General features: G+C 43.0%; 1 protein-coding gene across 1 annotated transcript in view; it reads right to left on the reverse strand.

Moving 5' to 3' along the window:
* The window catches only part of LOC122942204 (ATP-binding cassette sub-family C member 2-like), a 197,168-nt gene that overhangs the window by 86,752 nt on the left and 93,732 nt on the right, over positions 1-16,684 (reverse strand). Inside the window, exons 11-17 of the mRNA XM_044299702.1 lie at positions 14,639-14,704; positions 14,409-14,546; positions 13,806-13,952; positions 8,527-8,611; positions 5,614-5,680; positions 5,137-5,263; positions 4,842-5,018 (exon numbers count right to left, since the gene is read on the reverse strand). Coding sequence (XP_044155637.1) covers positions 4,842-5,018; positions 5,137-5,263; positions 5,614-5,680; positions 8,527-8,611; positions 13,806-13,952; positions 14,409-14,546; positions 14,639-14,704 — 807 coding nt within the window. The remainder of the gene's footprint in view (positions 1-4,841; positions 5,019-5,136; positions 5,264-5,613; positions 5,681-8,526; positions 8,612-13,805; positions 13,953-14,408; positions 14,547-14,638; positions 14,705-16,684) is intronic.

The following is a 16,684-nucleotide window of genomic DNA, read 5'->3' on the forward strand; positions in this document are numbered from 1 at the left end:
ACAGAAGCAGAAAAAGATAACATAACTTTAAGATTCATTTTGTAATGTAAGGTAAGCTCAGTGACACAGCAGAAACAACAGAAAGCATAGTGCTAATCTGTTGTTGCTGGGCAGAAGTCTAGACCAATCACAGCCAGCTTCTCACACAGCAAGAGTTTTCACCAATCACAGCCAGCCTCACACACAGCCTGTCTGAGAATTCCCCTAGAAGGAGCTGCTATAATCATTATTCACCAGAGACAGGAGCTAAAGAGACATTCACTCCACTGAGAGCTGTGTTTTTATGGAAGCAGAGAGGCCAAAAAAGTTCCACCAAATTCAAATTGCCAGTATACAGTTCCATCAAATGCAAATTGCAAATACAAATTTCAAGCTACAAATTGCAGGCATACAAATACCAATTGCAACCATTCAAAATCCATACTTCAATCCAAATTGCATACAACCAATTACCAGATCATACTCAACCAATCTGCAAATAGTTACTGCTAACTACATACTGCAAATTGCAACCAAATTCAGCAAGTGAACTATTAGTTAGACCTCAGATATACCTCTCAGAGAGATCATAAAGTGCTTAAAAAACTTAAAATGAGAGTACAGATACTCAAGAGAGAAATATATCCACCATTTCATGTTGAATGACAAAATTGAAAAGTGGAACCACATCTTAATCATACCGCCATTTTGTAATATCTTATCAACACGTGTTTTGTACATGGACTATCTGCTGCAGAGGCGGCAGTGTTATATATGAAGAAAAGTTAATAAAGAGGTTATTTCCAGCATTTGGTGTGCTCTTTAAACCAACTGTTTCCATAGAACGGCGCTAGAGGAATTACAGAGTAACAGACAGTCTGGTTAGACTAAAAAAGTCAGAGATATCAAAATTCTTCTAATGCCACACCGCAAAATGCACTTCATAGTGATGCGCCAGCAATTCTACCCAAAAACTCTACCTTCACGAGATTATTGATCACTACCACAACAAATCCTTGCACCAGGGAAGAAGCTTTATCCAAAGCTGTTTGATAGAAGGTGGTTACTGGATAGTGAAGGGAAGAAAAGTTATAGAAAAGTTTATAAGTAAATTTGTAGTCTGTAGAAAGGCATGTAGACCTACCGAAGAACAAAGAATGGCAGATTTACCGGCAGATCGTGTAAACCCATCACCACCATTTTTTTTATAGCGGAATAGATTGTTTTGGCCCATTCATCACCAAGCAGAACAACAAAGAGATATAGACTAATATTTAGATGTCTAAGTTCCAGAGCGATTCACCTGGAAATGTTAGAAGATATGTCAACTGACGCATTAATCAAAGCCTTAAGCTGTTTCATAGTCATTAGAGGTACCGTCTAGTTCAGTGTTGAAAAAGAATGCCGGAAGAATAGATGATGCTCCACTTAGGACCCTATTCTATGAAGTAATGTCTATTGTTAACAGTCGTCCACTTACAGTTGATAACATCAACGATCCAACAAGTTTGGACCCTGTAACCCCCAAACCATCTACTTTACCTTAAGTCGAATTACATACAGCCTGAAGTCTTCCATCCATCTGCAAGACATCCTGAAAATGGCTAGGAAACTGCGCATGCACTTCAGCCACTCTCACACTGCAAAGCACAACCTCCCTGAGCTAAAAAGGCAGAAGGGCATTCCCAAACATCGACTGATATGCAATGTTTCCACCCGTTGGAGCTCCACCCTCCATATGTTGACCGACTATATGAACAGAGGAAGGCCATAAGCGATTTCTTGATGATACAAGCGAACAGGAGTACTCCACTGTGTTACTTCAACGTTAGCCAGTGGCAGCTCATGCATGACACCTGCAGTTTGCTCAGGCCATTTGAGTAGGCCACTTTATTTGTCAGTCGCCAGGACTACGGGATGAACAATTTCATTCCACTGATCCATGTCCTGGAGCAGATGCTGCTAAATCTGGCTGGCCAGGGGACAGGAGACATGGCGCCTACATCTCAAAGCTACATAATCCCTGTGGGGGCTGAACTGGAGGAGGACATTCACGCACAAGTAATGTACACCAAAATGGGTGGTTTTTCTGCACAGGTCACAGGAGAGAAGGAGCTACAGGGCGATGAGGAAGACCGGGCAGATGACCCAGACACACCGTGGCAGTTTGCAGTGGAGATGGAGGCTGGGAGTCCCTCCGAGTCACTTGCGTTTCTCCTGGCTACCTGCTTCAGCCACTATTCTGATGCTGCCACCTGCCTGATGCCACACACCTGCTGCCAGGTGCTCCTACTGACACCCACCATCTTGTGCTGGTACTGCCACCACTCTGTGATTGGGCCACTGTGTGGACTCCTCATTCTGTTGCCACATCACCACTATGACGGAGACGCTATTTTCCCTGTTTGGCCTTGTTGACATCACCATTTATTTTACCCTTCTTCTGATCTCTCAGAAGGAAGGAAAAATGAGACACACAATGAATCCTGTCTTTGGAGCAGTCATAAGGCCTGTATGACATAGTCCCTATTTTGCATTAGGCTTGACTCATGATTTGGTAGCCAAAAGCAGGAGTGGGTACAAAACACAGAAGACATACAAATATTCCATTCACATGTCATCTCTGTTTTGGATCCACTCCTGTTTTTTTTTGGCCAATTCTGATGGATTACTGCTGACACCCTCTCCACTCTGTCGGGGGGGCTCTACTTGTATCAGCGTGTAACAGAACAGGTTCTGTAGATATCTGTGGAATAAGCTGACGACGGTATAAAAGGAGTGCGAATTTCACGCTATTTTTGAAAAATGTACTCATCTCTACTTCCCATCTACTACAAAGCTGGTATGCAGGTACAATTGACTGAATAGAAGCTGTAATTATGTGTTTGCCCTGAGTCCCTAGTGGTGGCTGCATGAAAATGCAGTGTTTGCACATTTGAAAGAGAAGGTGTTCAGCACCGGGTCCCTTTCCCCAGGCCCCTATAGCAGTTGAGTGGTCTGCCTCCATTTAAGTTTTGCCACTGCCTACACAGTGTCCAAATGCCACCTCTATATCATGCCTAAAACTAAAGTGGCTCCGTGTTTAAATACAAACCGGATTCCCAAAAAGTTGGGACACTATACAAATCGTGAATAAAAACTGAATGCAATGATGTGGAGGTGCCAACTTCTAATATTTTATTCAGAATAGAACATAAATCACAGAACAAAAGTTTAAACAGAGAAAATTTACCATTTTAAGGGAAAAATATGTTGAATCAGAATTTCATGGTGTCAACAAATCCCCAAAAAGTTGGAACAAGGCCATTTTCACCACTGTGTGGCATCTCCCCTTCTTCTTACAACACTCAACAGACGTCTGGGGACCGAGGAGACCAGTTTCTCAAGTTTAGAAATAGGAATGCTCTCCCATTCTTGTCTAATACAGGCCTCTAACTGTTCAATCGTCTTGGGCCTTCTTTGTTGCACCTTCCTCTTTATGATGCGCCAAATGTTCTCTATAGGTGAAAGATCTGGACTGCAGACTGGCCATTTCAGTACCCGGATCCTTCTCCTACGCAGCCATGATGTTGTGATTGATGCAGAATGTGGTCTGGTATTATCTTGTTGAAAAATGCAGGGTCTTCCCTGAAAGAGATGACGTCTGGATGGGAGCATATGTTGTTCTAGAACCTGAATATATTTTTCTGCATTGATGGTGCCTTTCCAGACATGCAAGCTGCCCATGCCACACGCACTCATGCAACCCCATACCATCAGAGAAGCAGGCTTCTGAACTGAGCGTTGATAACAACTTGGGTTGTCCTTGTCCTCTTTGGTCCGGATGACATGGCGTCCCAGATTTCCAAAAAGAACTTCAAATCGTGACTCGTCTGACCACAGAACAGTCTTCCATTTTGCCACACTCCATTTTAAATGATCCCTGGCCCAGTGGAAACGCCTGAGCTTGTGGATCTTGCTTAGAAATGGCTTCTTCTTTGCACTGTAGAGTTTCAGCTGGCAACGGCGGATGGCACGGTGGATTGTGTTCACTGACAATGGTTTCTGGAAGTATTCCTGAACCCATTCTGTCATTTCCTTTACAGTAGCATTCCTGTTTGTGGTGCAGTGTCGTTTAAGGGCCCGGAGATCACGGGCATCCAGTATGGTTTTACAGCCTTGACCCTTATGCACAGAGATTGTTCCAGATTCTCTGAATCTTCGGATGATGTTATGCACAGTTGATGATGATAGATGCAAAGTCTTTGCAATTTTTCGCTGGGTAACACCTTTCTGATATTGCTCCACTATCTTTCTGCGCAACATTGTGGGAATTGGTGATCCTCTACCCATCTTGGCTTCTTAGAGACACTGCCACTCTGAGAAGCTCTTTTTATACCCAATCATGTTGCCAATTGACCTAATTAGTGTTAATTGGTCTTCCAGCTCTACGTTATGCTCAAATTTACTTTTTCCAGCCTCTTATTGCTACTTGTCCCAACTTTTTGGGGATTTGTTGACACCGTGAAAATTTGAATCAACGTATTTTTCCTTTAAAATGATACATTTACTCGGATTAAACATTTGATCTGTCATCTAAGTTCTATTACCAATTAAATATTGACATTTGCCATCTCCACATCATTGCATTCAGTTTTTATTCACAATTTGTTTAGTGTCCCAACTTTTCTGGAATCTGGTTTCTAACAGTCAAATACAATGCTGAAATAATACTGCCTACAGTGCCTATATAATCATTCTATATGAAATACAAAACAGTGGCCTAAACACCCAACTGATATTACTATATGGTACCAAAAGCATGCCACCACCCATACAGTGCAGAAACAATAAAGCAAAACACTTTTTCTTAACAGGATCACCTTTTCTCCTATTTCAGACATATCCCCTCCCGGCAGCATCTGTAAATCAGGAAGCAAGGCGCAGGCTTCTAGAACTCGCTGATATCGCGCCTCATCTAGAGGTGACCCAAACAAGATGTTATCTCTCAGCGTGGCGTTCTGGATCCAGGCTTGTTGAGGAACATAGGCCACAGAACCCTGAAACACAAAGTTGACCTACTAATAAGACATTATATTACCCATAATGTTATACATATCTATGTGCAGTATTTTAGACAGGAGATGGAACTCACAGAATACAGTGTTCACGTTATACCTTTATGTTGATGTGTCCATAGACATGGTCCATTTCTCCAAGCATCGCAGAGACAAGTGACGATTTCCCAGAACCAACCCCACCAACTACTGCAACCAGGTTACCTTCCTTGATATTCAGGTTGACACTGCAAAAAGACAGCACATATGAACATCAGAGATGAAGACATGTATGAAATTGTCAAATTTACCAATACAAAGTCTAGAGGGGGAACATCTACTTCTACTAAAGTGGCAAAACTTGGCAAAGCTTGAAGCCTCAGCTGACATGACTACACTTAGACGTCAAGAACCTGGTGTCCAACAACATTAAGCAATCGGTAGATGAATGTAGAAATACAGGCGATAGTTGTCACTAACTCACTACCTTGGGTTCTTATATCTGTACCATGTGCTGTATCATTATGCTACTATTATTATTTTGATTTGTGGCAACATAAAAGTGCCTCCATTAGGGCAACATGCAATATCGCCTTACTTCTTCACTGCTGGAGATGTACCGGGCTCCCAGGTAAAAGTGGCATCAGAAAACTGGATAGCAGCATCTGTGAATGATAATGTACGTCACACATTATGAACCAAAACACTATAAAACCTAGCAAGTCTCAGACTGGAAAACGGTTGTGCCTAGAATAGATGCAATTGCTATGTGGCTTGTGGTTTGAAGTGGGCAGAAAGCTGAGCTTCTCCTAGTTCCCGAGTCCCAACACAGGGTCACATTATTTTCCTGCAGCTGCCACTCAGGGGAGTCCCAACATGGAGATTTTTACAGCTTCCTCTAAGTTCACTAGCAGCTGTAAAAATCCATGTAGAGAGCTCCCCCTAGAGGTGGCTGCAGGCCACCAGAGTCTTAGTATGTACCATACAATATGAAGCAGGGGGTTTGGAGCTGTAAGGAGTAGATTTATCAATTTATGTATTATACATTTCTTTTTATTGGATTTTTAAAAGGTCATGGTACATGAAAAAACAGAACTTAGAATGAAAGATGCTTTAAAATTGTTTGCATATATCTTGCATATAAGAAATTGCATATTTTATACATTAAGAGGAACATGAAAACATACTGAACGGAGGCCTTTTTTTGGCCTAAGATAGGTTTGCCTTCCAACCAACAGGCGAGCAGGAAAAACAAGTGTTAATATTTCGAATCTGTCTCACCCAAGAGTTGAATGGAGCAGAATTATACCAAAAATAGCAAAAGTAAGTATAACAAAGGCAGCAAAGAGGTCCAGGGGCCACCGCCAGCGTGCACGTCAGGGAGGCGCATCGCGTATCTCCCCGACCAGTCACATTTAGGGTACGGACAAGTGGTCAGGGGTTAGCTGACATAAAGTCACTCCATGGCTTCCAAAGTCTGTGGAACTTAGAGTGATTACGTAAAGCTATGAAACAAAGTTCCTCTATACGGGAGATTTGAGCCACTTTGGAGATCCATTGAGAAACCGATGGCGCAATAGTGTCTTTCCAATGCAGGGGTATCAGTGCTTTTGCATCAACCACTAGCATGGCCCAAAGATGTCTGTTAAAGCGAGGAGGGAATGTCGGAGGGATGTCCAAAAAAATGATTCTTGGGGTCAGGTGTGGGGCTCCAGGGCAAATTTGTGCTATAAGATCCCATATTCTCTTCCAGAATGATTAAATAAGGTCGCATTCCACCAAATGTGGTTATAAGTACCCACATGAGAAGAACAGTGCCAGCAAAAGTTGGGGATAGATGCGTTGATTCTATGAAGGACAACACAGGTTTTATGCCAGCGGGACGTCAATTTGTAGTTAATTTCCTGTGGTGTGATGCATCTGGAGGGGCCACAGCTATGTTTGTAAATTTGTGTGATTTTGCTTGAATCAAGCGTTTGGCCCAGTTACGGTTCCCAGGCTTTGATATATGGCAACGGGGGGGGGTTCCGGGGAGGCGCACCCAGCTCCTTGTATATCTTGGAGACAAGCTGGAGAGCGAGCTGTGTATAGGCTCTCCGGCCAAGAAATGTCTTGGGGCAGAGGACCCAGTTTCAGGAATGTCCTGAAGCCCATAAAGGTAGAAGGAAACTGATTACGCATCTCAGGGAACTCTGGGATTTATCAATTTATTTATTAAGCCAGTTCTATTCCATAAATACATTCAAAAATGTGGTATTCAGAAGTATCTGCCCCACTTTTTCCAACTTCTAGGAACTAATGTAAAGCACTGTAAAAGCTGCCTTGACATAAATGACTTTTGCATACATTGATGATCTGTGGAACAGCTTCAGTAAAGTACTGGGAGTTTGCTAAAAGCTCTAATCTCCTTATTCTATATCATCATTACTACTACCACCAACATTTGCACTTAGTGCTGGTGTCACAAATCAGGGGCCCAGCCGCCACAAGCACCCTAAACACCACCACCATCAAGGGCACCTCAAGTTCCATCTGGCTGGTGTTTCCTGTAACCAGGAGTGCCCCGCAAGATTTTGTGCTGTCTTCCCATCCACTGTACTGCCGACCCAGGGAGCCTCTGCTAACCGTGAGTACAATTTAACTGCTACCCCCATCGGCCCACCGTCAGCCTCACGTGTTTCCCCTGCGGTCCGGCTCGCTGCAGAAATGGCTCCAAAATCCGACTTTTTAACTAACTTCCAGTAAATCTCTATACATAGCTGGAGATCCAGGAGGTCGCCTAAGCTGCATTCAAGCCGTAATTCAACTCCTAGAAAGCCACTTTTACAAGGTGGCGCTAGCGAGATGTTTTTCTTTTCTTAGGAGATATCTCTTTGCATATTCTTTTCCCATGGAGCATTACCCATAAGTCTCCATACCGAAACAGCTGTCTACACATGGATATTTGGCTTGGGTGCTCTGTGAGAAAGCATACATGTTGTTCTTGGGCCAACCCCTTCAAGCTTAAGTTTTACTATCGGGCCCTATGATTTCTATGTACAACCCTGCTGCAAAATAAATACTGGACTATAGTAGTCAAATCTACTGGTAATTCATAAGACCAATGTAGTGGGATTTTAGGAGGAGGAAATTTTTTGTCGTAGAACAGTCACAAACTTGGGGTCTGCGACTAAATTTTGTCGCAATTAAAGATTTTATGCTGCCCTTGTCAGTTAAAACTAGGAGGCATGGCGAAGGCAGTAAATGGGTGGGGCCATCAGCCACAGCATATTTATCATCATTTATGTTGGAAACTGGCATAAACTATGACTGAAATCTACGCCAGCTACAAGCTGGCATAGATTTAAATCAGGCACACGGACTGCATGTTGTCATGAATGCATCCTCTGGCGGTAAGGGCATATGAAGACTGGAGTAGATCACACTGATCTTAAAAAATCAAGATTTGCAACCACTGGGCTACAACTTTAAATGTATGATTATGGAGGAGACTTTGATGTTTACTTCTTACCAACAGTGGGATCATTGCTTATGGCAGAGTTATCCAAGTCATCCCCTCCCAAGTATTTCTCCAGGCGGACACAGGATACGTTTGTCTGGAAATTGAAAAGAGTCATTAGAAGACTGTTATATACACAGTGGTTACACACAGTACAACTATAGTTACGTTCTTAGTAAAGTTAAAAACTGACCATTTGAGCAGTGCCCAAGAGCCACTGCCCAGGGGGTGCCCATATCCCCTCAGTAAAGACAAGTTGAGCAGAGGATCCAGACATAACTTTTATGGTCTTCCCCAACCTGGTCATGCGTGTATTCTGCACGCCTGGTATCCATGTTGCAGCTGCAACACATAGGTGCATTTTTAATATGACATTAAGTCTCTATGTCAATGTGCAACTAGCGCCTATCCCTAGGGTCCTCTATATCAGCGGTCCCCAACTCCCGGGGCTGCGGCCCAGGACCGGGCCATGGAAGATTGTTTGCCGGGCCATGGCAATACAGAGGAGCGGAGACGCGCACATCACACACAGCACTCGGCCGTACAGCGGGAAGGAAGGAAAGCGTTCCTTCCTTCCAACTGTGATGCCTGCCAGCCACTGTGCCACCAATGATAATTAACCAGAAGACCTTTCATGGGTCCGAACTTTATTAACTAAGTAGCAAGACATGCAGAGCGGCACCCAGAGATATCCCTGAACTTAATATTATTCCTGGGCGCCGCTCCGTTTGCCCGCTGTGGCCCCCATTACATTCTCCCACACTGTATGCTAATTACTACTATCAGAACACTAGGGAGGAGACATCAGCTTTTCTCCCTGGCGTTCCTTCTCTCTGGCTGTAGCGCTGTCCAATCACTGTGCATAGCGTTACAGCCAGGGAGAAAAAAAAACTCACCTTCTCCCTGGCTGTGACTCTCTGCACTGCGATTGGACAGCGCTACAGCCAGGGAGAAGGAATGCTCAGGGAGAGAAGCTGATGTCTCCTGTCACGGCCATGGTCATGGTCGTGACTCCTGAACCGCATGCTGTTGCCTGCGGTTTGGTTGTTCAACCACAGGTGAGGGCCGCTAGTATGTTGCCTCACTTGTGGTTGCAATGGGCAACAAGTTGTTTTGTATTGTCGCAGTATAGCAGCCTGAGCTGGTGCTAGGCAGCTTGCTGCAATGTGCAAGCGGTTGCACCTGGCAACCTCTCTTTATAGGTGTGCCTTTTATCGGTGTGCACGGGGTGTTATATCTGTTGTGTGCACTTTCCCCTTTAAGTGGCTTCACTTCCCTGGTTAGTGTTGGAAGGGTTAATTCCCTCTCCTGTGTGTTTCTGTGTGGGTGTGGCCACTTTGGGCTTTAAAGCCTCTTTGGAGATCTGAAGCTGAGGGGTTCTTCAGCCATGCTTTGCTGGAGACAGCCTCCTGGTAATTCACCATCTGCCAGTGGGGGCCACCCTTGTGGTCATAAGTTTATTGATGTTCAGTTGATGATTCCCTTTGTTATTTGGTGCAGCTATGGATCTGGGTTCCTGTGTGTGGATGTGTGTGTGCTGTGTTCATTTTGTATTGTGTGGACATCAGCTTGCCAGCACAGGGATCCAGTCAGCAAGGCTGTGGCAGGTGGCTGGAACTAGTGCAGTTCCCCTGCCATATCCATAGGTCTGTTTGTGTTCCCCTCTTCCTTGCAGCTTGGCCAGTGAGACTCCTGTTCCTCCGTATCCAGAAGGAACAGGTCGTCTTACCCTGCTCCTAGTTCAGGGATCGGCGGAGGGTGAGTAGGGATTCGAGGTTCCTGAGCATGGGTCCTCCTACCTTCAAGGTCGGCTCATGCAGCTAGGAGTTAGGGTCGGATTAGGGATGCGTTAGGAGGTGACCTGCTCCCTAATTCTGTCGTCCTGGCCAAGCAGCCATTAACATCTTCCGTCATCGCACGGCTGAGGGTTTTCCCCATCCTCAGCCGTGACATCTCCTTCCTGGTGTTCCAATAGTAGTAATTAGCATACAGCGAGGGAGATGGTAATGGGGGCCACAGCAGGCGAAGGGAGCGGCGCACAATATAATAGTAAGTGCAGGGAGATCCCTGGGTGCCACTCTACATGTCTTGCTACTTAGTTAATAAAGTCCCATTAAAGGTCCTCTTGTTAATTATCATTGGTGGCACAGTGGCAACAGACCCATGAAAGGTCCTTTTACAGATACAGGAGGCGGGTGATGCATTTGAGGGATTAACTGATGCTGATCGCAGCTCCCTGTCAGAGGTCGGGTGCCGGCTATATGATTCTGCCGCACCTGCCTCCTGTATCTGTATTAAAGGTTAATTATCATTGGTGGTGCAGTGCACCCCCTAGTATTAAAAACATTGGTGGTGCAGTGCACCCCCCACCAGTATTAAAATTATTGGTGGGAGTGGCCACAGGGTCCCCTCCCCTCCTCCTCATTGGTGGCAGTGGCAGATTCTCATCCGAGCCCCAGCAGTGTAATCCTGGGGCTCAGATCGGTTTCCATGGCAGGACACTACTGAAGCCCTGGCTGCCATGGTATTCTCCCTGCTGCTGTGTGTACTATGCACAGGGCAGCAGGGACAGTGTAAAGTCCTATTCACCCTAATACAGCTCTATTAGGGTGAGTAGGACAATGGATGAAAAGATCCCAGGTTCTAGCCCCTAAGGGGGGAAATAATTATTAAATAAAAAGTAAAAAAACAAATAAAAAAATAAAAAAAATATTAAGTATAAATCATCCCCTTTCCCCATATTACATATAAAATAAATAAACATATTGCATATCTCCATGTCTGAAAAGTCCAAACTATTAAAATATTTAAAAAAAAATCCTATCTGGTGAGCGCTGTGACCGAAAAATAAAAACCCCAAGCCATGCCCACCCCTAAGCCCCGCCCCAGAACCTCCCTCTCACACCCGGTCCCTGGGAAAATTGTCTTGCATGAAACTGGTCCTTGGTGCAGGTTTGTATTGTGTGGACATCAGCTTGCTGCCAGCTGCTCTATATAGCACACGAGGTGTAGTAAAAATGTTGAGTGGTATAGGGTGGTCTAAAATGCCTATTTATGTATGTTCTGTATGCTGCACTTCACTTTGCAGTCTGACTCTAGGTTATGCCAGGGAACTTTCCTCCTGGCTCCTGAGGCTTTAAGCTTCGGCCTCCATGGCCAGCAGAGCTTAGAGTGCTCTGGCTGGTGTGGGCATGTCCAGCAGAGACATGCCCCTGCACACCCTTCCCCTAGCAAGGGGTAAGCTAGACTAACTAGAACTTCTGCCTCATCCTTCCTGCAGGAAGTAGGGCTAGCCCACTCCTCTACAGAGGGGTGTTAGAATGGAATGGAAAGTTCCACTCTATCTAAGTATAGCTCTGCTGTGTTTGCTGCCACCTGCTGGTGAACCAGGCACATTACATGTTATAAACAGTTACATAACATTAGGAATGCACAGTGTGGAGAACCTGTAATAAATGCATAAGATGACATGAGGTTAGACCAATAAAGACAGTAGCAAGGTGCAGAAGTGGTAACACCACTCTAGGGTGTTACAAATGTAGGACACAGACCCGACACCCAATAGTCTCCAGGGCCATGAGAAATGGAGCAGAATAGTGCACGCCCTGAATTTCTATGCAAGGACCCTTGGAAGGAGGTATGGATGGCACCACTATGGGTCCGTGTGCAGCCTGCATCCACACATACACTACGTGCAGAATTATTAGGCAAATGAGTATTTTGACCACATCATCCTCTTTATGCATGTTGTCTTACTCCAAGCTGTATAGGCTCGAAAGCCTACTACCAATTAAGCATATTAGGTGATGTGCATCTCTGTAATGAGAAGGGGTGTGGTCTAATGACATCAACACCCTATATCAGGTGTGCATAATTATTAGGCAACTTCCTTTCCTTTGGCAAAATGGGTCAAAAGAAGGACTTGACAGGCTCAGAAAAGTCAAAAATAGTGAGATATCTTGCAGAGGGATGCAGCACTTTTAAAATTGCAAAGCTTCTGAAGCGTGATCATCGAAAAATCAAGCGTTTCATTCAAAATAGTCAACAGGGTCGCAAGAAGCGTGTGGAAAAACCAAGGCGCAAAATAACTGCCCATGAACTGAGAAAAGTCAAGCGTGCAGCTGCCAAGATGCCACTTGCCACCAGTTTGGCCATATTTCAGAGCTGCAACATCACTGGAGTGCCCAAAAGCACAAGGTGTGCAATACTCAGAGACATGGCCAAGGTAAGAAAGGCTGAAAGACGACCACCACTGAACAAGACACACAAGCTGAAACGTCAAGACTGGGCCAAGAAATATCTCAAGACTGATTTTTCTAAGGTTTTATGGACTGATGAAATGAGAGTGAGTCTTGATGGGCCAGATGGCTGGATTGGTAAAGGGCAGAGAGCTCCAGTCCGACTCAGACGCCAGCAAGGTGGAGGCGGAGTACTGGTTTGGGCTGGTATCATCAAAGATGAGCTTGTGGGGCCTTTTTGGGTTGAGGATGGAGTCAAGCTCAACTCCCAGTCCTACTGCCAGTTTCTGGAAGACACCTTCTTCAAGCAGTGGTACAGGAAGAAGTCTGCAAGGTAAGAAAAACATGATTTTCATGCAGGACAATGCTCCATCACAAGTTCAAGTACTTCACAACATGGCTGGCAAGAAAGGGTATAAAAGAAGAAAATCTAATGACATGGCCTCCTTGTTCACCTGATCTGAACCCCATTGAGAACCTGTGGTCCATCATCAAATGTGAGATTTACAAGGAGGGAAAACAGTACACCTCTCTGAACAGTGTCTGGGAGGCTGTGGTTGCTGCTGCACGCAATGTTGATGGTGAACAGATCAAAACACTGACAGAATCCATGGATGGCAGGCTTTTGAGTGTCCTTGCAAAGAAAGGTGGCTATATTGGTCACTGATTTGTTTTGTTTTTGAATGTCAGAAATGTATATTTGTGAATGTTGAGATGTTATATTGGTTTCACTGGTAAAAATAAATAATTGAAATGGGTATATATTTGTTTTTTGTTACGTTGCCTAATAATTATGTACAGTAATAGTCACCTGCACACACAGATATCCCCCTAAAATAGCTAAAACTCAAAACAAACTAAAAACTACTTCCAAAAATATTCATTGATATTAATGAGTTTTTTGGGTTCATTGAGAACATGGTTGTTGTTCAATAATAAAATTAATCCTCAAAAATACAACTTGCCTAATAATTCTGCACTCCCTGTATGTACATTATATTTGTGTGAATAAGACCTAAAACAATAGATGTATATAGAAGATCTTTTACTTACCTGCACCATTCTAGCTATAAGCATAGGCAACATGGAGAGGGGGAAGCGGAGGATATTAAACAGGGAGATGGATGTGAAGGCCGTCTTTGCATTCAGCACATTTTTTGGATCAACCACGACATAAACAGCAAAACTGGCCACCGACACCTGCAAAAAAGAAACAGCATCATAGTAGTTTAGGCAGATTTCTCTATCTGTCTTTGTTGCGCAAAGCAACAAATCAAAGATCAGCTTTCATTTCTTAAACTGCCCTGGTAAAATAAAAGCTGTACTGTGATTGGTTGCTATGGGAGACAAGCCTGTAACTTGAAAGAGGCCTATGTGGGAAATGGCACAGTTGTCCATAGCAACCTGTCAGATAAAATTTTATTTGTCATGTTACCGACTATGAAAGAAAAGACTATGAGCCTCATTTAGAGCTTTCTAATAGGAAAAATGTCTTAGTTGCACCTAGCAACCAATCAGGGCTCACCTTTGATTTTTTTCAGAACACTTTAAGAAATGAAAGGTGAGCTCTGATTGGTTGCTATGGGCAGTTCTGATAAATGGGACCCTATGTGACTATAACATGAAATATGTGACAGGGGATTAACTGATTCTTACCAAAAATGGGGTACAGGTGAATATTAACATGGAGACGGAGAATAGATAGGCGAAGTGTAACATGTACTTCAGCTCTTTCTCACGAATTTCCTGCACCTGTTTCTCAAATGAAGGCTCCCAGGCGTACAACTTCAAGATCTAGAACAAAACACATGACGTAGAGTAAATATGGCGGCAAACATTCATAAAGCAGCTAAATACATGACAAGCCGAGTAATAACAACCCTCACCTTTATGCCGTTCAGGATTTCATTCATTATTTTCAGCCGTTCATCTTTGTTTTTCATGTTTTTCATCTGCAGAACACAAGAGTAGATTGGACTTTATGTGTATGTGCCATAGAGGCAGCCATAGAGCCGAAAAGTGGCCCCTTCCTCCATGTAAGAACAGTCGCAGGCCTCGCCCTCCCTCTATGTAATTATCACCTATTTTCAGATGTATGTAATGCCCCTTAACTTCTTAAGGACCGCCGGCGTATATGTACGGCAGAAGTCTGGTCTTTAACCGTGGAGCGGGGTTTCTGCTATTTTAAATGGCAGAGACCCGCGGCACATGTATGCGATCAGCCATGAGGCTGATCACATACATTTTACCCTTCATGACACTTCTTCGGTGTCTGTTTCAGGAATATACCAATACAGGCCACTAGGTGGCAGCATTGTATTATTATATTGCAAATGAAATGTTCAATGATGGCTATTTATCCATCAATGAACACAATGGGAAATCTAATGATTGCCAGTTATTATCACCCAAGGTAACTTTAAAAAAAAAATGTTTTTACAAATATTTTTTTTTTTTGTTCAAATCACCCCCTTTTCCTTAAAATAAAAATACTTAACCAATAAAAAAATAAACATCATGGGCATTGCAGTGTGCATAAATGCCCATACAATTAAAATATAACAATATTAATGGCATACAGCAAATGACGTAACGGAGAAAAAAATAAAAACTGCCAATTTGCCATTTTTTGTCACTTCAACTACCCATCAATTCTTTTATAAAAAGTGTTCAAAAAGTCACACACACTTTAAATTGGTATCACTAACAAGAACAGATCGTCCTGCAAAGAATGAGCCCTCACACAGCCCTGTACACATAACTACAAAAAAGTTATAGGGGTCAGAATATGGGTATAACATTTTTATTTATTTTTTCGCTCAAATGTTAAAACGCAAGAAAAATTATAATTAGATAAAACTGGATCAGTTGCTACACCAAACTGAGAAACCTATGGCTAGGTGCTCTTCCCGGCAACTTAACCTAGTGTCGCAAGAGAAAGTAGGTTATAGTGAATTTTAGATCTGGGAGGCACGGTCGTGTATATTAACCACAATGTAAGTGATACTGTAAATAATTTATTACATAAAAAATTAACAAAAATAAAAAAAAAATCGGAGCAGTGACATCAAAGTTCTAAATAGTCCAAGTTTGTTCAACCTGTTTCATGAATGGGCATCCCAGTGAAGAGTAATATAGTATCGCAAGAGATCAGCGACTGTATGTGTCAGAGAGCTTCCCCTTAGCTATGACGATCTTCCTTTTTACTTATAAGTGCCAGTAAGTGTCTCTCCATCTGATAGAGAGAGAACGTCACAATACATCCAAGCTGCACAGTACAAAGCATCGTCATAGCTAAAGGGAAGCTCTCTGACACATACAGTCGCTGATCTCTTGCAATACTATGTTGCTCATAACTAGGATGCCCATTCATGAAACTTGGACAATTTAGAACTTTGATGTCACTGCTCCCCCTACTGGACATTAATGGGATTTACTGTGAATATTTTATAGCCACATATAATGAGAATTCAAGTTTGCATTATATATTTTTCTTACTTTTATATATATAAAAAAATAAAAAATTCTAATCTTTCTATTTTTCCTTTTTTTATTATATTTTTATCCATCATTTTTCATTTTTTATCCTTCTCTTACAAAGATGTCTGAATTGTTATGTAATAAATTATTTACAGTATCACTTACATTGTGGTAAATATATGCGACCCTAGACATTTTGAGTGCCTCCACGATCTAAAATTTGCAAGAAAAATGATACAAGTGTAGTATAGTTGGAATGGTACTGACCTGGAGAATGAAGATAACAGTTCAATTATCCCACATAGTGTACAGTGTAATAAAAACCTTTATCAGAATTGCGTTTTTTCCCATTCTACCCCATTTGGAATTTTTCTTCCGCTTCCCACTACATGGTATGCAATTGTAAATGGCTCCATTAGAAAGTGCGACTTGTCCCGCAAAAAATAAGCCCT

The sequence above is a fragment of the Bufo gargarizans genome, chromosome 6 (assembly GCF_014858855.1).
Source record: "Bufo gargarizans isolate SCDJY-AF-19 chromosome 6, ASM1485885v1, whole genome shotgun sequence".
NCBI classification, from domain to species: Eukaryota; Metazoa; Chordata; class Amphibia; order Anura; family Bufonidae; genus Bufo; species Bufo gargarizans.